At 47.6% G+C, this 26,838-nt stretch overlaps 1 protein-coding gene across 2 annotated transcripts in view; it reads right to left on the bottom strand.

Moving 5' to 3' along the window:
- SNTB1 (syntrophin beta 1) overlaps nucleotides 1-26,838 on the bottom strand; it is a 245,585-nt gene that overhangs the window by 119,169 nt on the left and 99,578 nt on the right. For both annotated transcript variants that reach the window (XM_069600771.1, XM_069600772.1), the window contains exon 3: nucleotides 19,968-20,184. In XM_069600771.1, coding sequence (XP_069456872.1) covers nucleotides 19,968-20,184 — 217 coding nt within the window. The remainder of the gene's footprint in view (nucleotides 1-19,967; nucleotides 20,185-26,838) is intronic.

Here is a 26,838-nt window from a genome sequence, read left to right on the forward strand (position 1 = left end):
CATGTTCTAAGTGTGAAAAGGCCCCACAGTCCTGCCTCTGGCACCTAAGTCATGCTCATTCACTTGGATGCCTATGACTAAAAATAGGGAAAACAAAAAAGCAATTTTTTTAGGCTCTAAATTGAAAACTATATAAAGTGGGAAAGGGAAAATTCCATTTACTTTTTTCCCTTTTTTTCACTGAAGGTATTTTTAGTTGAAAAAAGAATATTTACTGGTTTGCTCAGTCACTCAGTTGTGTCCGACTCTTTGTGACCCCATGGACTGCAGCACACCAGGCTTCCCTGTCCTTCACCATCTCACGGAGCTTGCTCAAACTCATGTCTGTAGAGTCGGTGATGCCATCCAGCCACCTCATCCTCTGTCGTCCCCTTCTCCTCCTGCCCTCAATCTTTCCCAGCATCGGGGTCTTTTAAATGAGTCAGCTCTTCACATTAGGTGGCCAAAGTACTGGAGTTTCAGCTTCAGTATCAGTCCTTCCAATGAATATTCAGGACTGATCTTCAGAATGGACTGGCTGGATCTCCTTGCAGTCCAAGGGACTCTCAAGTGTCTTCTCCAACACCACAGTTTCAAAAGCATCAATTCTTTGGCGCTCAGCTTTCTTTATAGTTCAACTCTCACATCCATACATGACCACAGGAAAAACCATAGCCTTGACTAGACGGATCTTTGTCGCAAAGTAATATCTCTGCTTTTTAATACACTGTCTAGATTTGTCCCACCTTTTCTTCCAAGGAGCAAGCGTCTCAATTTTGTGGCTGCAGTCACCATCTGCAGTGATTCGGGAGTCCAAGAAAATAAAGTCTGCCACTGTTTCCAATGTTTCCCATCTACTCGTCATGAAGTGATGGGAGTGGATGTCTCCCAGTAAACGGGCTTCCCTGGTGGCCCAGAAGGTAAAGAACCTTCCTGCCATGAGGGACACCTGAGTTTCATCCCTGGGTGCGGAAGATCCCCTGGAGGATGGCAACCACTCTAGTATTCTTGCTGAAGAATCCCCATGGACAGAGGAGCCTGGAGGGCTCTAGTCCATGGGGTAGCAAAGAGTCAGACAGAACTGAGCGACCAACACTTTCACCTAGTATCAATCAGCTTTACCAAATGGTTAGTGCAATTATATGATGATCGCACCAGTGATGATGAGAGAGGTTTAAGGCAGTATTAAGTCATCCTGAAATTTCAGTTATCCAACGTAACTGGACGCCACGAAAACAACATGATCTACGCTCAACAAGGGTCTGAGGTGGGTGGGGTGGGGATCTGCGCAGGAAGCCTCCATTTTGTAGCTGTGCCTCCAAGAACACGTGTGCCCATCATTTCTGCTCATATTTCGTTAGCCAGAATTAGTCACAAAACGATAAGAAGCCCTGGAAATTCAGAGGAACAAACAGCCTCTTCGGTGAGCACTAGTCTCTCTGCCACTATAACCTATTTCCAGAACTCTACAAAACTGATCCCAAAGAACTTCCCTGGTGAAACAGTGTCTAAGACTCCGTGCTCCCAAAGGGGCCTGGGTTCGATCCCTCGTCAGGGAACTGGATCCCACCTGCCTCAACTAAAAGTCTGCATTCTACAACTGAGGATCCCACACAGCACAGTGAGACAGCAGATCCCGCCTCGTGGGCTGAGACTAGATCCGGGGTAGCCAAACAAGTGAATGTGTAAACACTAAAAATAAAAGAAGACAGAGCTGAGCCAGAGCGAGGGACTACCGCTGCAATAATTCCACGAGCCATATAACGGCTCAGAACTTCCTTTAAGCTCTCTCCCCCGCCCCCCTCTCTCTCTTTTTTTCTGAGCCTTCTACAGAAGAAGAGAGCAGAATGAGCTCTGTCTGAGCTCCTGCCATGCACCCAACACTTCAGGGGTTGGAGACTGCGACCTGGCTCATTCAGACTCACTCACTCTCTTTATGAAGTAGACTGCTTAAAAAACGCATCCATCTTCCCAGAGGCCCTTGCAGCTAGGGTTCCAGAGACATAAGGTTATCTCAGATATAGTGTTTATCTATTCCCACGAGATTTGGAAGAGAAGGACATACTTCTGATGTTCTAACTGCCATTGCTGGCAAGCCAGGCTGGCACCAGAGAAAGGAAGGGGCAAAGGCAACTGGCTTGCAGCTGCAGTGTCTAATCGCCAGTTTCCCGTGTGTCAGAGGCAGGTGCAAAGTTCCACACCCTGAGCTCAATTTCCTGATTCCTGATCACTGCTCTGGTACTACGTAACTTCAACAGTTTCAGGGGCAACCTTCTGGTTCCCCCACTTTCCTGATTATACCAGTTCTATAGAGTTCCGAGGGTCAGTGAGGGAGACCCAATCTATTGTCTTCCCATTTTCTGGTAAACAATGAATTCCTTATATTAAATCCTTCTCTGTTTAAGTTACCTGAAGGAAATGGCAACCCACTCCAGGATTCTTGCCTGGAGAATCCCATGGACAGAGGAGCCTGGAAGGCTACTGTCCATGGGTCGCAAGAGATGGACATGACTGAAGCGACTTAGCACACAGCACACAGACTGGCTTTCTTTCTTCACTGCGATGTGACTGACAACATTTGCTAAATACTGTTATATGCACAGGCTCCTCTAACAACTTTCTAAGAACTATTCACTGCTGAAATGAGCAAACATGTACTTTCAGGAAATTTAGGGTTTAGCTAAAATAACTCCAGGCATAAATTCGTTTGAAGTCTCACATTTGAGCTTTGCAATTCAAGTGAATGAACTCTATAATAAATTCTACTCTCCCAAAATCAAGAGAACACTTCATGTTCCTAGAAGGTACACACTTTCATTCAGTTGTCTTACGTATTCCCTGCTAAAGCCTACTTTATCTAAGAGGCTATGCCTATCTCATTTTGAGAGGCATTTAATTTGTGTAACTGTTCTGAAAAGTAGGTCTCATTATGCCCATTTTACAGGTGGATAACTGGGGCTTAGAGAGGTGACATGAGGTGTCCAAGATTTAAGAGCCAGAGTGTAAACTCAGTGGTTCTGTTGTCAAAGGCACAAGCTCTTTCCACTGAAACACAGAGACTTCTAGGGAGCAGCAACTCAGTTCTTAGCTGCTCTGAACACTGGTTTGTAAAGGAGGTTTGGTTAGTTCATTCGGCTCCACACTGGTATAAACTAGTTAGTTCTTCCCTCCTCCACAGACACCAAAAGCTCTAAGTATCTGCCTCAAAATGGTGCATTTCCCATCTTATAAAGAATTCAAAAAGAAAAGATGGATGGAACATAAGAAAAACACCTGCAGATCCAGAAAAAAAATGACTAAAATACACATTCCCCATTGCTGGTCACCGTGAGCAGCGCTATTAGAATTCTGTGCACAGACACGACGGCAGATTTGTGAAGCATGGAGGCCGGATGCAGCCTGAAGCCAACAGGGCCCTGAGGTGACCGCGGCGGCCACAGCGCCACTTCGGCTTGAATTCCTACTCTGGCACGAGCATGTGCTTTGTTCATCACTGTCCTTCTCTGCATGCCTGACAGCGAGCGAGAGCATTCTCCCATCAGGACTTATTGGAAAATGTTTATAAAAATGCAAGTGGCCTCGGTGGGAGTCTCCCCTTCTTAGTGATTCAAGTCCTGACTCCTTCCTGGAGAAATTAATCTAAAGATACTATTTGCAGTTTGACCTACTTCTTCAAACTGTCAGCTACTATAGATGTGGTATCGGACAGGAGCATATAAAATCAGGATAGGGTTTTCATCTACCAAATAGCTATTTTACACTTTCCAATATAATAAACATTTCACCCAGGGCTTTCCCAGCACTTAATAAAACTACATAAAAAATTCTTAACATATCTTCATGACACTGAAAGAATCTCTTGATAATCTTTTTAGGGGTGGTTATCTCTGGATAAGAAAAAAGGGAATTAGAAGAGATTAAGTAACCACTATGCACCAGGCAATTAGGCACACAAATGGCAACCTGCTCCAGTATTCTTGCCTGGAGAATTCCATGGACAGAGGAGCCTAGTGGGCTACAGTTCACAGGGTCACAAGGAGTCGGACCGACTGAGCAACTAACACGTGAACTTTAAAGTTGCTTCATTCCTAAAACAGCACAAACATAGAGACACTGTCACCCTCAGTTTATATGTCGAAAAAAAAATTAAAGCAGCTAAGTAAATTGGCCAAAATCATGCAGAGAGGAAGAAGAAATGTTAGCAATGAAACTCAGCTTGGCTTGGCCAAAGTCAATCGTCTTCAAGACAACACGACGCATCCAGTAAAATATATATATATTACCAGAGAGCTTGAGAAAAACAGCTCCAAGAATTCTAACTTCTGGGCCTAGTGTTTCGTTTCCAGGTAACACGAGGGAATATTTTCCACTTGCCTGAATATTTAATAACACAGGAAACGAAGACAAATTACACTACTTGGCCTTCGCTGTGTGTTTCATAACAGAAGCGGAGGAGAGGGTTTTATTCTAGGGAAAAAAGCATGCTGAATTCCAAGTCAGAGTGTGTCCATAGAGGGTAAATGACAAGGCCCGTTCGATGAGAGCAAATGAACATTACAAAGATTCCCTCTGACCAACGGCTGCTGCTCAAATGCACCGCCCGCCCCCTGCTCCGTCTGCCGCCTTTTCAGGGGTGATTTCACCCTCAAGAGCAGTCTGGCAGGGGGACAGCAGGGCTCACCTGCCCCTCCAGCCCCAGCTCTGTCAAGCGGAAGAGGCCCTGCACTCTCTGAGGAGGGGGCCTGCAGACCCCTGCACTCTCTGAGGAGACGACAGTCATCATCAAGGCCACTTCTCAAGTTCGCTGCCCTGCCTGCTCCCTGTGTCTCTGGACGCAGCTGCCTCCCTTCTGGCAGCTTCCAGCCTGAATAAAATCAACTGTCTTTTTCTCTAAACCTCTCAATTGTCATCTCTTTATCCAGGTCACATCACCGTGGTGAAAAGAAATCTTAACCAAACCTCTGAATTGTGTTAGTCACCCAGTCGTGTCTGACTCTTGGCAACCCCATGGACTGCAGCCCACCAGGCTCCTCTGTCCTTAGAATTCTCCAGGCAAGAAGACCAGAGTGGGCAGCCATTCCCTTCTCCAGGTCTCCTGACCTGCAGGCGGAGTCTGCTGTCTGAGCCACCAGGGAAGCTCCTCAGACAGGGCATAGCTCCACTGATGAGGAGGAATCGACGAATATCAGTTAGGGCCTGTCCAAGATGATTCTATCCAACACGGTCAGGGAACGAACTGCTGACGTCAAGCACACTGTTCTCATGACTAGTTACCACTTGTCACATACACATGAGACCGATGTTCAAAAGGCAGAGTGTAAACACACTTCTGTGATTTTTGTTTCCGTATTTGCCTCCAGATTCGTTCTCTCCCTTCTTCGCTCTGCTCTGTGTTTCAAGAGGTCAACTCTAACTATTGCTCAGGCTCCCCAGCCTTGGCCCCCAGTCTGGTGCAGCTGATCAGAAGCATCGTCTGATGATTCAAGGACAGAAGAGGAGAAAGGCTGAGGCTGCTGCCCTGCCCACCCCTCCCTGGAGCACCGCGTTTCTCCAGGACGCTGGGCCTCGGCAGTTCCCTCTGCCCCTCAGTCCCGGAGACGGGACCAGCTTCCCGCTGTTCCTAAGCCCTGGGTCCTTTTTCATCCATCGTGGGTTCCTTGAGCCCAGTCCACTCTTTGAGAAATGGTCCCTTCTTGTACTCTCATACTTGGACTCTCAAACGAGGGAGTATCTCCAAAGACCTACACTTGTTCTTTGCCTCTGCCTACCCCCAACCCTGCACCAAAACACACCCATCCGCAGTGCCATGCACCGATGGCCGGGGCAGGAACTGGGGAAACAGCACGTGGCGCCGCGTCCATGTCCTGGTGCGCTCTGGACGCCTTCTTCCACCTCATGCCTCCGGGCCCGCTGGATTGTGACCTCCTGCAGATTCTCTCTCTTAAAATCTCTCAGCTTCACCCAGCTTCCCTTCAGTGCCTCTGCCCTACTCTAGTAGCCACCAGGATTGCTTCTTGTCTCCGTTTCTGCAAGAACCCCTCGCGGCTCTCTGGCCTCCAGTCCTGGCCCCGCTTCCATCCACACTTCACTGTGAGGCCTGAGAGGTTTTTGTTATGTTGTTCCATGGCTCCAGACCCTCCAGGATAAAGCCCAACCATAAACTGGCTCACCCCGATTGTGCTAGCCTTTCCAGACTCCTGACATGGTTTTCCCATCAACAGCTCCAGAAAGGACTGACTTCTCCCAGTTCTGCAACAGAACTAACTCTTTTCTTGCCTTGGTGCCTAGACTCGTACTATTTCCTTTGCCAAGAATCCCTTCTCTGCCTCTCTACCCTTAACCATTGGCCTAACTAACTTCTGATTTATGAGTCAGGTCTCCGCACAGACATCACCCTCTCTGACAATCATTCCCCGTTGTCCCCGCCTACCCACTTCCAAAACCTGGACTCTGGATTAGGCAGCTGTCCTGAGAGGCAGCTTCCACAGCCCTCTTCATCTCCCCAGTGTCTTTCCATGGAACTGCTCGGAGGTCCAGTGTCCTTGTCCCTGTTCCCCGCCTGATGGTGAGCTGTGCTGGGGAAGAACTCTATCTATTACTGCTGTAGCTTCAGTATCTAGCAAAGAAGAACCCCAAACTACTCATTTAAAAGTTGAAATTAAGAAAAGGGAACAGAGACTTCCCTGGGGGTCCAGTGGCCAAGATGCCAGGCAATCCCTGGCCAGGGAACTAGGTCCAAACGCTACAGTGAAGAGTTTGCCTCCACAACTTAAAAATAAGCAAAAACAAGAGCCAGATCTCACATGCTGCCATGAAGACTGAAGACCCCGTGGGCCACAGCTAAGGCCCGGCACAGTCAAATAAATAAATAACATTCTAAAAAGTGAAAGTGGAAAGCAATCTCAGCCAGGTACTAATGGACTGGCAATGTCAAAACTCTCATTCGAGCGTTGTTTAGAAACAGAGGGAGTGTCTGCCGACAGACACAGGCCCCGTATGCCCAAGTGGGTGTTTTTCTGAAGGTGTCTGCAGCTCTCTGTGCCCCAAGCCCATCCTCTACTAAGGAAAATAAAATTCCATGTGTGCGTTGAAGGGAGGAAGGCAGGGACTGCTCCTGAAACTTCCCCTCTCTCCCTGTCCCCACACCCTGGTAGGAGATGCCTGCTTGAACAGAGAATGCCTGCATGACAGCATTGGGGTTATTTTCAGAGGCTTCATTATCTCAGCTGGAAAATCCTGGGGCAGCTTTTTGCAAACCAAATGGAGTTCAATTACTATGTCAAGAACAAAGGATCGAGACCTAAATATTGAGAGTCAGCATCAGCAGAAATCTCTCAGTACCCAGACGGTCAAGTTCAATGTCTCAAAGTGCTCTTAGGAAAGGGGAAACAGATTTTCCTGGAACAGTATTTAGAGGAACAGGAATGGACTCAAATGAACTCACTTTACCGTGTGTTGACGAAATCACAGAATCATGCCTGGAGAGCCCTCTCCTCAACTCTTTTTCTCAAGGCTAACTAAAGATACTTAAATTCCCTTTTGCCTTACTAGTTCATCTCCCACTGATTAAAAATGTATGATAATTAGGATGAATACAGTACTGAAGTGTATCTATGAAGGAAACTGATTTTCTTAAAAATAACAAGACTATGAAAATGTTGTTTGAGCTCATTAAAATGAGCCTTTAGTACATTCTGTTGTATACAAAGATGCAAATTATGCAAGGGCTCTTATTAGGGAAAAAACAGTGGCTTGGCCACCCCTGTTCATATCTTCTCCCTTCAAAGAACTCAGTAAAAAGATAACAAAATAGGTACAAAACCCACAAGAAAATAAGACAGGCAAGAGTTCAGTATGTGTTTGAAATACAGACAGCAGTGGAGCCAGGTAACTGATATGGAGTAGAGCAAGAGGCAAGGAATTTAATGATATAGCTTAGAGAGCTGAAGACAGGATTTCAGTGACGTGTGAGCCCCCTGACTCTGCAAACATGCAGGGCTCGGAACCTCCAGGGAGAGGGCCGGGGTTGGCACGGGGCTGGAAACAAGCACCCTGCACGAGCTCTGCAAGCTGAGTGGTGGGATGCTCAGAGGACTCGTGGAGAGATATTCCCTGGTTTCCCCATCACCCAGGGCCAAGGAAAGAGGAGGGACGGTTCTCCCTTAAGTAACTCAAACTTCCAAACGCCAAGATGCGCAGGATCGGAAGGTGTCTCAGAACCGCTGACTCACCAAGCAACAACTGTACATGAATTCTCACCAATGATTAAGCCCCACATCCGACGCACATAGGTTTCAACAGGCTTCTTAGTCTCTTTGTGTAAAAAAGGAACTGAGAGCAATGATCACCAGACATTTGAGCAGAACCTCCAGCAAGGAAGATGAAGTCGAACAGACAGAACAAGGTAACTGGAGAAGGAAAAAGTGCAAAGAAACTAAATGAATTGATACTCTACAAGAAGTAAGAGAAAATTTGGCACCCACCAAACAAGAACAAAATTCTCTTAATAAAAGGAACATTCAAAGAACAAAAAGAGCTAAAATACAATAGCTGAAATGCAAACAGGACACAGTCATGAGAAAGGTCAAAAAATAGAGCAAAAAAACATGGCAAAGAGAAGGAAATAGGCTTAGAAAATTAATCCAGGAGGCCCAATACTCCTCCAACAGCAGAAACAGAGAGAGAGAGCAAAAGAAACAGAGGAGAATTTTATCCAGTAAATAATAAAAGAAAATTTCCCAGATCTCAGACATGAGACTCTGCATTAGTTTACAAAGGGGCTGTAGATTAATGATAAAACATATTGCATTTTTATAAAATAGGTTTACTTGATTTTTAAACTATCTGCGTTTATTATTTTGTTAATATTTAAACTTTCATTTAAAATTACTTTAAAAAGGAAGTGCCTTACAAATTTTCTTAGGTCTGTTATGAATGCGAGGAGGCATACCGCCTGGCTTTGTCTCACTGTGTACTCTTCAGTTCAGTTCAGTTCAGTCCAGTCGCTCAGTCATGCCCAACTCTTCGCGACCCCATGAATCGCAGCACGCCAGGCCTCCCTGTCCATCACCAACTCCCGGAGTTCACTCAGACTCGCGTCCATCGAGTCAGTGACGTCATCCAGCCATCTCATCCTCTGTCATCCCCTTCTCCTCCTGCCCCCAATCCCTCCCAGCAACAGAGTCTTTTCCAATGAGTCAACTCTTCACATGAGGTGGCCAAAGTACTGGAGTTTCAGCTTTAGCATCATTCCTTCCAAAGAAACCCCAGGGCTGATCTCCTTCAGAATGGACTGGGTGGATCTCCTTGCAGTCCAAGGGACTCGCAAGAGTCTTCTCCAACACCACAGTTCAAACGCATCAATTCTTCGGCGCTCAGCCTTCTTCACAGCCCAACTCTCACATCCATACATGACCACAGGAAAAACCATAGCCTTCACTAGACGGACCTTAGTCAGCAAAGTAATGTCTCTGCTTTTCAATATACTATCTAGGTTGGTCATACACTTTTCTTCCAAGGAGTAAGCGTCTTTTAATTTCATGGCTGCAGTCACCATCTGCAGTGATTTTGGAGCCCCCCAAAATAAAGTCTGACACTGTTTCCACTGTTTCCCCATCTATTTCCCATGAAGTGATGGGACTGGATGCCATGATCTTTGTTTTCTGAATGTTGAGCTTTAAGCCAACTTTTTCTCACTCTCCTCTTTCACTTTCATCAAGAGGCTTTTTAGTTCCTCTTCACTTTCTGCCATAAAGGTGGTGTCATCTGCATATCTGAGAGTATTGATATTTCTCCCAGCAATCTTGATTCCAGCTTGTGTTTCTTCCAGCCCAGCGTTTCTCATGATGTACTCTGCACAGAAGTTAAATAAGCAGGGTGACAATAAACAGCCTTGACGTACTCCTTTTCCTGTTTGGAACCAGTCTGTTGTTCCATGTCCAGTTCTAACTGTTGCTTCCTGACCTGCATACAGATTTCTCAAGAGGCAGGTCAGGTGGTCTGGTATTCCCAACTCTCTCAGAATTTTCCACAGTTTATTGTGATCCACACAGTCAAAGGCTTTGGCATAGTCAATCAAGCAGAAATAGATGTTTTTCTGGAACTCTCTTGCTTTCTCCATGATCCAGCTGATGTTGGCAATTTGATCTCTGGTTCCTCTGCCTTTTCTAAAACCAGCTTGAACATCAGGAAGTTCACAGTTCACGTATTGCTGAAGCCTGGCTTGGAGAATGTTGAGCATTACTTTACTAGCATGTGAGAAAAAAACAATATCACTGGGCCTCCCTGGGGACTCAGTGGTAAAGACTCCACCTGCCAATGCAGGAGACATGGGTTCAATCCTTGATCTGGGAAGACCCCACAGGCTGCAGAGCGACTGAGCTGGAGTGCCACAGCTATTGAGCCTGTGTACAGGGGCGCATCTGCTGAAACCACGCACCCTGGAGCCCACACAAGGCCGCAGCAAGAGACGCCGCTGCGACGAGAAGCCCACACACGGCGCCTGGAGAGCAGACCCCGCAGCAGCGAAGGCCCAGCCAACAAGAGACACACAAATAAAATTATACAGAAAACTCCCTGGAGGCTCAGACAGTAAAGAATCCCCTGCAATGCGGAGACCTGGGTTTGATTCCTGGGCTGGGAAGACCCCCTGGAGTAGGGCGTGGTAACCCACTCCGATATTCTACCTGGAGAATCCCATGGACAGAGGAGCCTGGTGCGCTACAGTCCATGGGGTCGCAGAGAGTCAGACACGCTGAGCGGCCACGCACACACATGCATAACTGATTAGGGCTTCCTGTGTCAGACCTCTGACTGGTTCAGCCCAGCCCCCTGAATGCCCTCTTCCCAACCATCTTTTGCTGAAATACACTTTACATTCAATTCTCTCTGTTTCCCAAATGCAGGATGTGAGCACAGTCAAAACAAACACCAAGGCCATCTCTTGCTTTATGCACATTTTCCCTACAGTAACAAAATATTTCACTGGACTTGTCTAAGTAAGAAACAAGACCAGAGGCTTCCCTGGTGGTCCAGGTGGTTAAGAATCCGCCTCCCAATGCAGGGGATGTGGGTTCGACCCCTGGTCAGGAACTAAGATCCCACGTGCTGCAGGGCGCCTCAGCCCTCCTGCCTCAGACACTGGGCCCAGTCACTGCAGGCCCCACGCTGTGCAGCCCAGAAGCCTGCACACTGCAAGGAAGACCCAGCGCAGCCAAACCAGAGCAAGAAACAAGAGCGGAGAGACAGGGAGATCAATGGACAGGTGCAGACGGACAGTAAGCGAGGCCCAACTGGTGCTCTAGGCAGTGGGGGAGCCCACACGGGCAGGGGGCGGTGGTGGGCCGTCCAGAGGTTGGTGCTCGCTTCGTTTGTCTTCAGTTTTCCACATGACAGTAAAGCTTGTTCTTTTAAACAGGATGAAAACTAGAACAGTGACTTCTGTTCAGGACACACACGACTGACCACACGCACTTCCGTAGCCCTGCGAGGAGGCTTCCAGCTCCAGCACAAAGGTGGTCAGCGCCAACTCAGAGACCCTCTGTGGTGAACACCTGGACACGGGGGTACAGGGTGATAGGACAAGCTGGCTTTTTTAGGTTCTAATGTAATGCTAAGCTGGCAAGAAAGACAAGGCCTCCTAGGTATTGAGCCTTGAAAACTAAGGGGTGAGCATTCAAGCGGACCATGAGCACTCCTGGAACCAGGCTGTGGGTGGGGTGGTGCCCGGGAATGCTGGGTGGGTGGAAGTCTTTCTAGATACACAGATGAAAGCTAAGATTTGGTGAGCCCAGGAGATAGGAAACTGGAATTGACCTTTCTGCAGAAGGCCATTCGTTTCAACAGGCTAAAACCCTCTGTGAAAGGATGTCTCACAAATAACTTCTGCTCAGCAGCTTGGCGAGATGACCCAGAATCTCCTCTCTGCTGGAAAGATCCCCCACCCTCTCCCCCCAGCCCTCCTGTACCCAGGGATGAGGATGTTTTGGTTGAAAGCTGTGTTTAGGCCGTGGTTATGCGGCCAGGATATCTACATTAAGTCATCTAACCATCACAGCACTCTTATGTGGTCAGTATTTTAAAATAAAACACATCTTATAGATAAGGAACCTGGGAACCAGAGAGATTAGATACTTTGCCTAAAGCTGAAGGCAATAAGTGACAGAACTGGGATTCAAACCCATATTTTCTAACTTTGACACCACAGTTTTATTCATTGATAATGGTTTTAAACTGGGCCTCTGTTTCAGATACTTAAACTATGTCCACTTACGATAGCACCATTATAACTTGATTTTACATTTTCTCTTTGTTTCCAAAATGTTAACATCAATCATGATCTGCTGGTGATATTTTCAGTTATGAGGCCACCACGATGTGTCCAACCAAGAGTGAGGAAAACAGAATCAAGAAAATACGTGCTTTAGAGCCTCTTACCAGGAAAAACATGGTTCACAAACAAGGACTCATTGTGGAGTGAGCATGGTTATAAAACCTCATGAATGCTACTCTGGATGTACTACCGTGTACTCTGGCAGGAATTCTTCAATAGTCTTCTTTTCTGAAGAAAATATTTAATCAATGTATTTATTGGCTGTGAAGAATCTCAGCTGTGGCACGTGGGACCTTTCACCTTGGTATGGCGTGTAACCCATCCTCAGCTGTGGCATGTGGGACCTTTCACCTTGGTGTGGCGTGTAAACCCTCCTCAGCTGTGGCACGTGGGACCTTTCACCTTGGTGTGGCGTGTAAACCCTCCTCAGCTGTGGCATGTGGGACCTTTCACCTTGGTGTGGCATGTGGGAAAAACTCAGTCCGCTGTTCTGATCCCATCAGGAATAAGACCATGTGAATCTAAGACAGCAATGGAGAGCCGCCTGGGGAACCCCAGCCCGTCTACACACAGACCCAGGGGACGGGAGTCCCAGTTGAGCACCCGGAGGAGGAAAGGGCAGCCCACTCCAATACTCCTGCCCGGAGAATCCCATGAACGAGAAGCCTGGCGGGCTACAGTCCGTGTGGTCGCAGAGAGACAGGCACGACTGGGCAGGAGACACTTGGCAAAGACCTCTGGACCTGGGAAGGCATGGCTTCCAGCTCCTCGTCTAAAATACATTTCTTAGGGTCGACTGGCATGTCTCGTCTTGATAACCTTGGTGACAGTTGAATTTCTCACAGAGCTGGCCTGTGCGGAAAGAATGCGTTGCTTAGGTTGCCTCGAAAATCTGCAGTGTTTTTGTTACTTGGAGTTCTGGTATTCTGCTTATTATTTACACTGGTCTCCCAATATGGCCTGCTGCTAATGGGGACCTGAGGATCCTCCTATATGAGTGTTTCCATCTGCTTGACAATCGTACTGCCTGTTACAAATGAATCCTGACTTGTTTGGTTAACATGTGCCCACCCCTTGGCATTGGAGATGGATGCACCGTGTCTCTAAGGAGGTTTCTGATTCTCTGCGGCTGAAGTCTGGGATGCTGAAGCTGAAGCTCCAATACTTTGGCCACCTGATGCGAAGAGTTGACTCATTTGAAAAGACCCTGATGCTGGGAAAGATTGAGGGCAGGAGGATAAGGGGACGACAGAGGATGAGATGGTTGGATGGCATCACCGACTCAGTGGACATGAGTTTGGGTAAACTCCGGGAGTTGGTGATGGACAGGGAGGCCTGGCGTGCTGCGGTTCATGGGGTTGCAAAGAGCCGGACACGACAGAGCGACTGAAGTCTGGGTGCTGAATTGTGGTGACATCACTGAGGGAACTTTGAGGGAACGAACCTGTGCACACTATAGGATTTGTCAGGCCGTACCCTCGGAACCACGGCGTGCTGAGTGGAGCTCTTCCATTTGGGACCACAGCAACGCTTCCTGTGAAGTTTTCACTTGTACGCAGTAGACAGAGATGTACACAAAAAGAGCGTGTGCTGCGGGCCTCCCTGGCAGTCCAGCGGGTCAGAGTCTGCCTTGCAATGCGGCTGGATCCCTGGTCCGGGAAGATCCCACATAAGACTAAGCCGATGAGCAGCTACTGAAGGCCGTTCACCGAGAGCCCCCGCCCCACGGGCGAGAAGAGCCCCGCCCACTGCAGCTGGAGAAAGCACGCGCGGCCAGGAAGAGCCAGCAGAGGCGCGCACGTAAGGAAACCTTTGAACAAGAGCGCTGGGCCCTTGCTCCGCAGTTTACCCGTGAAGGCCTACTGCGGGGTCCGTTACTGTTAGTATTGCACAGTCATGAACAAAGTTCTACACCCCACCCTCCCTACTGGCTCACCTGCTTTTAACCAGTAATAGTCTCGGGTAATTAACTCTCTTGATTTAAGTTTGCTGAGCCTGGCAGGATAGAATGGTGTTTTCCCTCTTATTCCCAAGACTATTTAGTGAAAGATTGTTTAAAAAGAACTTTCTGGAAAGGTAAGAATACTCCAGATGGGCAGGTAAATATGCCATTTATCAGTTATTAACATGGCATGTATTTTTGAAGGCCTTCTTGGATCAAGCAATGTTCTAGAAAGCTGAGATTTTCTGGCAGTGTGCAGGTCTTTAACTTTTTTTTAAGAAGTAATTTCAAATGTACAGAAAACATGGAGAATGAGCAATGGTGCCAAGAGTATGTGAGGGTTCAGGTGAACCTACTCTCAATATTTCCCTCCATGTCCTCTACCACTGGCTGCTTATCTCTCCTCATAACAATTTTTAGAAAGCTGGGATATTGAAGCTGGGGCATCCCAGACCTCAAGGGTCTTCTGGCTTTCGGAACTGGGTAATCACGTTAGAAACAATCGTAAATCATTATAAAGGACGCTGTCATGAACGGATCTACACACAAGGCTTATGTGCTGAGGCCGAAGGGTACTCGGAAGCTGTCAGGGAGGCGAGTGCAGGGCAGGCATGGGTGTTTAAGCACTCCTGGGCATAAACTACAGGGGCAGCAGTGCTGGACAGTCGGGAGAGATGCAGAATCACGGTGCCGAGGAGCTTCAATACTAGTGAAGGCGACAGGAAGCCGTTTTGACCAAATGGACAGATTCTGCACGTTTCGAGTAGGGCAGACATCGGGCATGACAGAGGGCAAACTAGAAACTCGGAAAGTAGTCAGAGTGTTAGTTGCTGGTACGTCCAACTCTTGTGACCCCGTGGACTGTAGCCCACCAAGGCTCCTCTGTCCATTGATTCTCCAGGCAGGAATACTGGAGTGAGTAATCATTCCCTCCTCCAGGGGATCTTCCCGACCCAGGGACAGAAACCGGGTCTCCTGCACTGCAGGCAGATTCCTTACCATCCAAGCCCCCAGGGAAGCATCCAGTAGAAATCTGCCCAAATAGCGCAGACCAGTGGTGCCCACTCTTGGCACCAGGGACCGGTTTCATGGGAGACAATTCTCCATGGGCCAGGGGTGGCGGCAGGGTGGTTCCAGGACGAGTCAAGCGTGTGGCATTTGCTGTGCACTTTGTTTCCAATCTGACACTGCCATGGATCCTCAGATCCTCAGCCCGGAGGCTGGAGATCACGGTCTCCAGGGTGTGGAACAGTCTGGGCCTGGACGAGGGCAGTGGCCATGAAGGCAAAGCGGGGGCCAGGAAACACGAGAGGCATTTAAGAGGCGGATCCAAAGAGAAAAAACTACCGCAATCCTCGACAAGCAGCGCTGGCAGTGACGTACTCTCGTGGGTTCAGTGCCTGCTGGGAGGCCTTTTTCACGGAAAGAGCAGCAATGCTACCTGCTGTTCTAAGGCTGTTTTGATTTGAGAAATTGAACATTAGAGCTTTTAATACAAACTCTCACCAGCCGAGGGGATTAGCCCCGAGAAGCTGAGGCTTCAGCAGCCAGGAGACCGTTAATTCCTGGTCATGGTGCTTACGGGTCACGTGCTAAAAGCTGGAAGCAACGGGGTATCTTGATTAAGAGGTTGAGCTTGGTGTCAGCCAGGCCTGGGTCTGAGTCCCAGATTTCTTGCTGGCTTCAGTTCTTGTTTCTGAACTAAATCTCACTGTCTATGAAATAGAGATTGGCCCCTCAGGTGACTCAGTGGTAAAGAATCCGCCTGCCAACGCAGGAGCTGCAGGTTTGACTCCTGGGTCAGGAAGGTCCCCTGGAGGAGAAAATGGGAACCCACTCCAGGATTCTTGCCTGGAGAATCCCATGGAGCCTGGCAGGCTACAGTCCATGGGGTCGCAAAGAGTCGGACACGACTGAGCGCGCACAGGCATCTGAACCAGAGATTAGAGCACCTGTGACATAAGGGAATTTGGACCAAATGAGATACTTAAATTCACACATAAGTTATGGAGCTAAGATTCCACCACAGAGTTAGCTGATACACGTCAAGACCCTCTCTTTCTCCTTCTTTCCCTTTCATATTTAACATATGCATTATTTTTATTACTTTTTAAAAAGCCTCACTTTCAGTTTCTATTTCCCTGTTAACCCAAGAGCTGTTTATCTCAGAGAGAGCTTTCTAAAAATCCATGAAGAAAGGCTTTCTGGGCTTTGGTTTTGTTACTGACTTTCTAGTTTCATTCCACAATCATTAGGGGATGTTGTCTGCATTATTTCTGCCTTATGGAACTTACAGAATTTTTGGGGACTTAATCTGTGGTTAATCTGGGGAATGTTCTATAAGCTTTGAAAAGAAAACTGTATTCTTTATTATCAGGGTACAAACACTGTGATGTACCCAGACCTCCCTTAATTATGCTGGTTGGGTCTTTTGTGCCTCTGTTTATCTTCTGCCCAACTGCCCTGTCTTGGGCTGAGAGCAGTGTGCTGACCCACTTAATGTTAGTGAGCTTCTGTCTCTCCTTGCACTCTATGCAGGTTTTGCTGCAGAGGCTGCTCTGTCACCTGATGTGCGTTCAGAACTGCTGAAAGATCTGTTTCTTGTGAACTCTGACCTTAAGCATAAGTCAGTCCTTCTTTGTCCTGTTCTGCACTTTTTCAGTCTGGACTTTACCCTGCCATATATCAAGAGAAATTGATGCTTTTTTGTTTGTTTTCATTGCTAGCTTGCATTTGCCTTGTATAATCTGCCCAGCCCTATACCATATTTCTTTTAAAAAATTTTTTTGACTGTGCCACACAGCATGCACGATCTTAGTTCCCAGACCAGGATCGAACCTGCATTTCATGCCTGGGAAGCTGGAAGCCTTAACCACTGAATCACCAAGAAAGTCTTGCAAAATCCATATTTTTGAATGGTGTAATAGACTCTGCCTAGCATGTGACTGGAGTTCCACAGAGTATTTGTTGCTTTTTTCTTTTCTTCTCTTATTCAACCAGTGTCACCTAGTCTTTTTTTTTTTTTCCAGTTTTAATGAGGTATAATTGAAAAAATTATAAGACATGTAAAGTTTGCATCATGGTGACATGATACACAGATTTGCTGTGAACGGTTAATTTACCGTCAACAGTTTTGGATCTGTTTGGACCAAAATCCCTTCCTGGACCCTCTGGCTTAGCTGGATTCTCGTTTGCAGTCACACCCTCACATCCCAGAGGACAAACTTTCCCTCACCGTGTAGGAGGCCCTACATACACTCACCAGAGACCAACCTGAAGAGCACCAACATGAAAGTTTAAAAAACGGGAACTACATTCAATATCCTTGGATAAGCCATAATGGAAAACATACTAAAGAGAATGTATATATGTATAATATAACTGAATAACTGCTATATAGTAGAAATTAACACAACATTGTAAATCTACTGTACTTCAATAAAATAAGCTTTTTGAACTAAAGCCTGATATCTCGCCAAAGAGTCTTTAAAAGGTAATTAAACGCTTGGGAGAAACGTGATAGCATAAAAGTCCACAGATGAAAGGAACCCTAGACATTGTCTCAAACCCTCTCCCCAATGCATTAACCACTTCCAAGACAGCCCAAGTTTCCTAGTCTCTGTATTTTTCTGGTAACGGTAAGCTAACACTGTCACCCACTCTATGGGAACAAGATGAAATCCCAGTTGTATCACATACTAGTTATGAAGACAGGGACTTATATGAGCCCTGAGCCTCAGTTATCTTTGTGGAATGGGGATGATGACTGAGACGCAGAGGTCTAAGCATGGTTACAAATTCAAGGACTAGGCGGAAACGGAACAGGCAGGCAGGTGTTACACTGAATCCCTTAAGCGTAAGGCATTAGGACTGATGAGAAGAGCTTCTTCTCTTTTGGAAGGAGAGGTCTTTTCTGGGATCTTTACAGATTGGAGCCCTGCCTGCAGCAATGTAGGCCTAAGGATATCATTAGATCTTCTGATTTTTCTAAAAAAGCAGAAATCTGGCTTTTTAACGTGAAATTTCCCAGCTAGTCAATGTGGCAACTAATTCACAGATATCTTTGCAACCCTAGATAGACCATTAAAACAAAAAACAAAAAAACAAAAAAAAACTGTGGGCTAGGCACACCCGAAGGCGTGGGCACTTTGCAGTGTCAGGGCTAAAGTAACTAGCATGCTGCCCGGCACAAGACCGGCAGTGGGTAAGTTATGAATTCATCAGATCTGAAATCTCAGACCTCAGACTCTTGGGAGAAAGGACTTGTTCTGACTAGGTGGGTAAAAAAAGTCAGGGAAGAGGAAAGTCAGTGCGGCGGCCGCGCTGTGGCCCCGAGGCAGCAGGAACGCAGCAGGCGGGCGGACCGGGCAGGCGGGGCCCGCTCGGAACCGCCCTCCCCGCCTCCTCTGCTCTCTTCTGCAGAGGTGGGCTGTCTCATACAAAGGCCCATCTCTGATCCCTGACCGAGGAGAGGGCAGCCGGCTGGGGTCAGAAGGGCCAGCAGCTTCTTCAGCCTAAGTTCACAGGGAAGAGAACCAAACAGCACCGAGCTGGGAGCCAAGGAGGCCACTTTCTCCTTGTTTCTATTTCCTTTGGGTTTTCCCCACCAGCAGCCCTGAACCTAGCCAAGTACTTCCTCCTTGGGAGGGTCACAGCTGTCCCACACTTGTTATAAATAAGGGCCAGGAGAGCTGTCTATTTTTAGCATCTAAATGTGGATGCAAAGGTCACCAAGATTCCCCCTTCGCCGGCTCCGTTTCCCTCTTTCCTTTCTACACTTCTTTTCTTTTCATTCCAGATGTACATTTTCTGTGCAGAGGAGATGAAAACTCTGGGGGGAAGAGAGACCCCAAATATTTGCTCATCTTGCCTGGACTCCTGATTGCCATGGATTGGTTTATGCATCTAGGCTGTGACAAAGAAGTCACGCACAGACTTTGGGAAACAGCATCCTAGACTTGGATCCAAACCTCTCTGTTTCCTCTCTTGAGAATAAAGAGAGGTTCAGAGCAGAAAACAGCATTGAAGATCCTCTCCCTGAACCTTCCAAGGGCACAGATGAGGGCCCCAGGGAGGCTGATACGCTTATCCCTGTGCACGGGTGCTCACTCCCTTCCGTTGTGTCTGACTCTCTGCAACCCCACGGCCTGTAGCCCACCAAGCTACATGTCCATGGAGTTCTCCAGGCAAGAATCCTGGCATGGGCTGCCATTCCCTCCTTCAGCGGGTCTTCCTCACCCAGGGACTGAACAGTCCCGCAGCTCCTGCACGGCAGGCAGATTCTTTACCACTGAGCACTGGGGAAGCCCATGCTTATTGCCACCCGACATCAGTAGTACACAGTATCACGGCCTGTATTCATGGATGGCTGCTCTGGGCTAGCTACTTCACGTGGATTTCCTCATTCAGTCTTCATAACTCAGGGAAGTATGGATTTCAATTATTTCCATTTTACAGAAGCCAAAACTGAGGCTCAGCGCTTGAGAAACTGGCCCAGCTTCCGGCAGAGGCAGACCCGCGAGGAGACAAAAGATCCTGACTCCATGGATTCAACATTTTCCGGAAGGAGAGCTTAACACATAGATTCCTCATGAGGATAAAGGAAGAAGGAGAGAGGAGGAGGGAAGAAGAGAGGAGGGGGGCGCGCTTGACACACAGGCTGCTCGCGGAGCTGCGCCCGAGGACCGCAGCTCGGAGGGGCCTGCCCACTCATACCTGCTCTCGGGGTCGGCCAGCGCCAGGCTGCGGGTCACGAAGCACATCCTGAGCGGGATGCTCTTCCGGTCTCGGTGGAAGGACGGCGGCTGCGACGCCAGCGGGTCCGGGGCGCCGGCCCCGAGCCGCGGGGACTCGGGCGGCGGGGTCTCCCAGCCGATCTCGGACACCGGCGAGCCCTTGGTCACGTAGGGGGTGGCCTCGCGCATGTACTTCACTGCAAGCAGAGAGGGGACAGAGAGCCTCGGTCAGCGCTGAGGGTCCCGGCGGGCTGCGGCTTTCGGAGAGCGCGCTGGACCAGCAGCACAGGACCCTCTTACATTCCCCGGATAATAGTTGTCTGTTCCTTAGGTGCCAGCGTGGTTTTTACAGTCTGCCATTAAGATGGCCTGAACTTCAGAATGGCTCTCAGGTTTTCCGATTATGACAACGTCTATCTTTTCTGATTATAAGGTGCATTCTGGGGAAGAGGCTGGGAAACAAATGAACAGAGACTGCGAAAGCATATCTTAGTCAAAAGAAACGCAATTATTCAGTATAGATGTAGGGTATCTGGTACCCACATTGACCGTCCACATTACCATTCTGTTCAGAAGCAAGGACAATCTTTTCAAAAAACAGTGCTGAGAACATGTATGTAAAGAAATACACAGAAAAACATCTATGTAACGGTAGACATCTATGATGGCAAAAATATTACTTGTAAGAGCTGAAAACTAGGAACAACCTAAAGGTTCAATAAAAGAGAACAGATTAAAGAAATCGTAAGGCACCTTTACGTTCATTTAAAAATGGATAGATGCAGATGTCTTGATGTAGAGAGGCCTGTAAGATCTACTATCTATTTTTAAAAAGCAATAGAGAACAGCGCATATACTGTGGTTACTTGTGTATACAATCATAGATATATATGCCTGTGTAGCTACTACAGTTCATGGACAGAAGTCCAAGAAAATGTTAATGGTAGTTAGCTCTGGGAGTGGATATGAAACTCAAGATGATGGAGAAATAGACCTTTATTATTCATTTATTGCTCTTTTATATAATTTCTCATGTTTAGCCATTGTGTTATACATTGTGTTTTAAAATTTAAAGAAACAATCATTCAAGAGCTGAGTGGAGCAGACTGAAATTCTGCTCTCTGATATGTTTACTTTATCTTAAGGTGTTAGTTGGGGCTTTCCTGGTGGCTCAGATGATAAAGAATCTGCCTGCAATGTAGGAGACCTGGGTTCCATCTCTGGACCAGGAAGATCCCCTGAAGAAGGAAATGGCAACCCACTCGTATTCTTGCCTGGAAGATTTCATGGACAGAGGAGCCTGGCGGGCTACAATCCAAAGGGTCGCAAAGAGTGGGACCCGACCGAGGACTAAGCACACATTAAGGTGTTATTTGCTGATTCTGAACTTAAGCACTTGGTTCTTAGAGAGCATTCACACTGACAAGGCACCTGGATCCTGGAACGCGCAACGTAAGCTCCACGTCCGTTTCCTACAGTTCACACAGCCTGGCTCTCTGCTGCTCGGGGCCCTTAATGGCATCTGCTGTTACAAATGGCAGTGGATTAAAATGGGTGGCAAACCCAAGGGGCAGTTCCTCCAGATCTTGGGCAATTCAGTTGCACAAACTAGTGGCTTCCCTCTAGGACACACGGAGTCAGGCTGCTGGAGACTGCAGGGACAAACAGAACGCGGTTTCCATGCTGAAGAGCAACAAAGTCTCAGGCCGCTATAGTGGATGCTGTCGTGGGCCAGCAGACCCTTTTCTGCAGGACCTGTATCCTAGCTGCCATGTGTTGCTGAGAACACTCTGAGCTGCTCTCCTGCTCTGGAACACTGTTCTTGGATATCAGAAGTCATCGAGCCCGAGAGACTACCGGCCCACTGCTCCATCCCCCAGACAGAGGATCTGCTTCTCCGGAGCCTAACACTGCGGCATAAACCTAACCCCACCAAACACTGCGGCATAAAACAAGTACATAAGCGAAGGCATAAACCTAACCCCACCGAACACTGTGGCATAAACCTAACCCCACCGAACACTGCGGCATGAACAAGTCCATAAGCGGTGGCATGAAGCAGAATGCGCTGTAACAAGAAGAAAGGGCACTGGAAGAACTCATCAGAAAAATGCACTGAGGAGTCTGAGTGACAGGTTAGGGTCACAACAATTCAATAAGCAGACCAAACATGCCCAGATGCATGCAATATGGGTTTATATTGGGAGATCCAATCGTAGATATTAAAACCAGCCATTATTAATTTAAGACAGAGGAGATGTCATTTAGCACCAATATATATTTGAAAATATTTCAAGATTTTCACTGAATATAAATGCAATTGGGAGAAAACAGCTCCCTGGTTGCTGTAAACCTGTTAGCACAGGTTGCAGATAGAAAGATTATTCACGAACAGTGCATTTTAAGGAAAACCATTTAAAAAGGAGCACAGACATGACTATGAACAAAGGCAGAAAATTCAGTGGGACAGGTTTAAGCTGTCTAAAAACTGGAATAAATAGACCTCTTCTGATGTTGCTGAATTTTTTTTTTTATCTCCGAGTATGTTTTTGTAGAAGCTAGAACTCTGCTTAGCTTTGTATATTGTTGAATTATACTTATTGATAGTGGGAAACTCAAGTACCACACCCAAGGTCGTTTGACAATTCTCCATTGATTGCGTTATTATCCTTCTGGCTGGAGGAGGGGTGAGTGTTGCAGATGTGACAATCCAGGGATGCTTCTTGGAGTAGGTGGCATTTGAACTTGACTTTAAAGGGTAGCTAAGTAGGGGTAAGAATAAAAGTCGTCTCATATAATGTGCATGCTGCATGCTCAGTCGCTTCAGTTGCGTCCATCTGTGTGACCCCGTGGACTGTAGCCCGCCAGGCTCCTCTGTCCATGGGATTCTCCAGACAAGAACACTGGAGTGGGGTGCCATATCCTCCCCCAGGGGATCTTCACAACCCAAGGACTGAACCTGAGTCTCTTGAGTCACCCACCAGGGGAAACCCTTTTACATAATGTACTCTGATTTACAATTTTTATCACAACTCCATAGGAAAGGAAAATCAGACCTCAGTCTGGAAGGGGGATAAAGAAGGAACATCCATTATACACTTAGTGCCAAGTCTGGAATCAGAGGCCTCCATAGCTTCCTGCATGTAAGCTTGAAAATGACCATTTAGAGCCTCACTTTATATACAAAAAAACCAGGTCTGGAGAAGAAATGGATAAGGGATCTTTCATTTATCAAGTGTCCATATGCATGCGTGCATATGCATATGCTCAGTCATGTGCAACTCTTTGTGACCCCATGGACTGTAGCCCACCAGGCTCCTCTGTCCATGGGAATTCTCCAGGTAAGAGTACTGGAGTGGGTTGCCGTGCCCTTCTCCAGGGGATTTTCCCGACCCAGGGATCGAACCCAGGTCTCTCGCATCGCAGGCGGATTCTTTACCATCTGAGCCGTCAAGTATCTCTGTGTCCAGAAACAGTAAAAGGAAACATTTTAAAAGAGGAAGACACTACAGTGCTAACACTTTCAGAGCCTGTTGGAAAGAAACATACGGCTATTCTAATTCCGGGGCCACTAGGAGCTTTACATAGGTTATTCTTGGCAAGACGAATGTATTATTTTACACATTAGCACACACCAATGCTCAGAAATTTAACTTAAGGGGTTGGTGGCTGGTGAAGCTGGGGTTTGATTTCCCAGAGATCATATTCTTTCATGAAATCTGGCTAGCCCACCAAGATGAAGTATTCAAAACGAGGGTCTAACAGGGTTAGTTACTCTTTATTCAGTAGGCAATAGCTACAGCCCTGGTGATCTAGGGGCAAGAGAATGGCAGAACTGAAGGTCAGATTCAGAGCGAACTCCAGAGGAGAGGGGCTGCTGGGTGGCGCCGGTGGTGAAGAGCCGATCTGCCAACGCAGGAGGCCTAAGAGACACAGGTTCGATCCCTGCGGCGGGAAGACCCCCTGGAGGAGGGCACGGCAGCCCGCTGCAGTACTCTTGCCTGAAGAATCCCATGGTCAGAGGAGCCTGGCAAGCTACAGTCCAGAGGGTTGCAGAGTTGGACACGACTGAAGCGACTCAGCAAGCAAAGATGCACCAGGAAAGAGAGACTGCGCATAGCAGAGGGGGAAGATGCTAGATGCTGACCTACCAGCTACACGACCATCAGGGCTTCCTTCCAGAGACACCGTGGACACGGAATATTCATAGAAGGTGTGAGTCAGTACAGAAATGTGTGGTTTGGTCCATCATGAGTAGAGGATGGGGAAGGATAGCAAAGCTTAGTCTAGAAGCAAAGATTTATCAAGCAGTGTGGTCTAATTCAAGGAGGGTAAAGGGTTACCTAAGACTAGGTTTTTTCTTAATTTATTTATTTTTAATGAAAAGGATAACTGCTTTACAGTATTGCATTCGTTTCTATCAAACATCAGCATGAGTCAGCCGTAGGCTTACCCGTGTCCCCTCCCACTTGAACCTCCCTCCCACCCCCTCCCCATCCCACCCCTCGAGGTTGTTACCGAGCCCGTGTGAGTTCCCGAGTCATACAGCAAATTCCCGTTGGCGGTCTATTTTACCTATGGTGATGTAAGTTTCCACGTTACTTTCTCCACATGTCCCGCCCTCTCCTTCCTCCCCCAAGCCGTGTCCGAGAGTCTGTTCTCAATGTCCGCATCTCCATTGCTGCAAATTGGCTCATCAGTACTATCTTTGTAGATTCCACACATATACATTAGTATACAGTATTTGCTTTTCTCTTTCTGACTTTCTTCACTCAGTATAATAGGCTCTAGGTTCATCCACCTCATCAGGACTGACTCAGGCAGTCCTTTTCTATGGCTGAGTGATATCCCACCGTGTGTGTGCACCACAGCTTCTCATCCATTCGTCTGTCAGCGGACGTCTAGGCTGCCTCCTGGCTATTGTAAACAGAGCTGCAGTGAGCATCGGCGTACATGTACTAAGACGAGATTTGACAGTAATAAGTGTATTAAATAATTCAGAGATTTGTTTTTCTTTTATCGAAAGTCTAGGGTGAAACAAAAGGGTTGCCAGGGCAACTCTCAGCTCCTTGAAGTTTTCAGGTCCTCAGGCTTCCTGCTGTACATCATCAACCTGCCATCTAATGACCCAACAGCGCTGCTTGGGTTCCAGCCATCATGACCAAATTCCCATTAGTAGGAAGAAGGAAAAAGTAAAAGACACACTACCCTTCTTCCTTCAGGGTCAGTTTTAAGAAGCCGACACAGTATCTGCTTACAACCCATCAGCCAGCATTTAGTCACATGGTCACTTCTAGATAGAAATTTACTCTTAACTCTGGACAGCTCTATGCCAACCCAGCTGAAAGTTACTGAGAAGGGAAGCTACTACTGTGGAATAAAACAAGGGGACAATACTTAGCTTTTGCCGCAGGGAGGCAGCCCTGACCACGCCAACTTAATGCAACTAGACTTTATAAGACATGTGCCAAGTCGCTTCAGTCATGTCCGGCTCCCTGCAGCCCCGTGGACTACGGCCCAGGCTCCTCTGTCCATGGGATTCTCCAGGCAGGAACACTGAAGCGGGGTGCCCTGCCTCCTCCGGGGGATCCTCCTGAGCCGGGGATCGAACCTGCGTCTCTCGGGTTTCCGGCGCCGGCAGGCGGTTCTGTGCCACTAGCGGCCCCTGGGGAGTGCTACGTCTCTTTATGCGGACATCTGGAGAGGCAGTGGCACCCCGCTCCAGCACTCGTGCCTGGAGAATCCCATGGACGGAGGAGCCTGGTGGGCTGCAGTCCACGCGGTCGCGAAGAGTCGGACACTTCACATACAACTGAGCAACTTCACATACAACATGAACACGAGTAAACGTACTGGAGCAATCAGTGAAGGACAGGACGACGAGGTTCCTTGAACCCTCTAAGTGTTTGCTGTGTACTCACTTGACCCTCACAGCAATCCTGGGATACAGACATTGCAAGCATTCCCATTTAACCAAAGAGTCTGCAAGAGAGCGAGAGAGCAAATCACACGCCCAGGTTAGAAGGCAGGGAGTGGCAGACACACGAGTCAAACCCAGGCAGCCTGGCTCCAGAGCCCTTCCTTTTAACCACGAAGTGACACTGTTTCTCACACTTAAAAAAAAATTAATTGGGTGAGTGTGAGTGTGTGAGCGTGTGTGTGTATGTCTGTGTATTTAAGCCAACATTTTTCTGTACTGGGAGAAAACATCCAATTAAGAGGCTGCTGCCGGTAACACAAGAGATTTTGTAAGCCTGACCTGTTAAACTGCAGCACTTCAGTAAGTGCCTTTGAAGGCACCGTAATATGTATTTGTAATGGAGGGTTTAACCCGGCAGAACTGAGCAGCTAGTGTCTTCATAATTATACCTCCCTGTGCTCACAGACAGTAATTTCGGGCAAAGAACTGTTGAAACTGATCCAAGAAGCAGCCAGGCCGGGCTAGGCGCCTCCTACTCGGGACTAATTAATAAACCATGCCTTCCTGGGCATCATGAAGTAAAAAACGTGGTTGAGCAATTAAAATTTCAGTCTTCTCTCACAGAAGAGGGGGAGAAGAGAAGTAAGAAGTGGTCCCCAAACCAATAATGCACCAAGTCGCTGTCAGTATGTTTCCAGTTTTTCATCTGCAAGGTGGACAGATGTGAAGATTTAAAAAAAACAGTAAAGCCCATGTTTGCAAAGGCCCCGAGTTGCCACAATTAAATCTTTGTTGAGGAGGCCAGCTGACATTTGAAAGGAAACACAGACAGGGGCTACTAACGAGGAAATGCTTCAGGCAGATCCAAGCAACTCGCCTACCAGGCTGGTTTCTGAAGAATCAGCAAGTCCCTCTGTTACGAGCAAGTTTT

The sequence above is a fragment of the Ovis canadensis genome, chromosome 9 (assembly GCF_042477335.2).
Source record: "Ovis canadensis isolate MfBH-ARS-UI-01 breed Bighorn chromosome 9, ARS-UI_OviCan_v2, whole genome shotgun sequence".
NCBI lineage: Eukaryota > Metazoa > Chordata > Mammalia > Artiodactyla > Bovidae > Ovis > Ovis canadensis.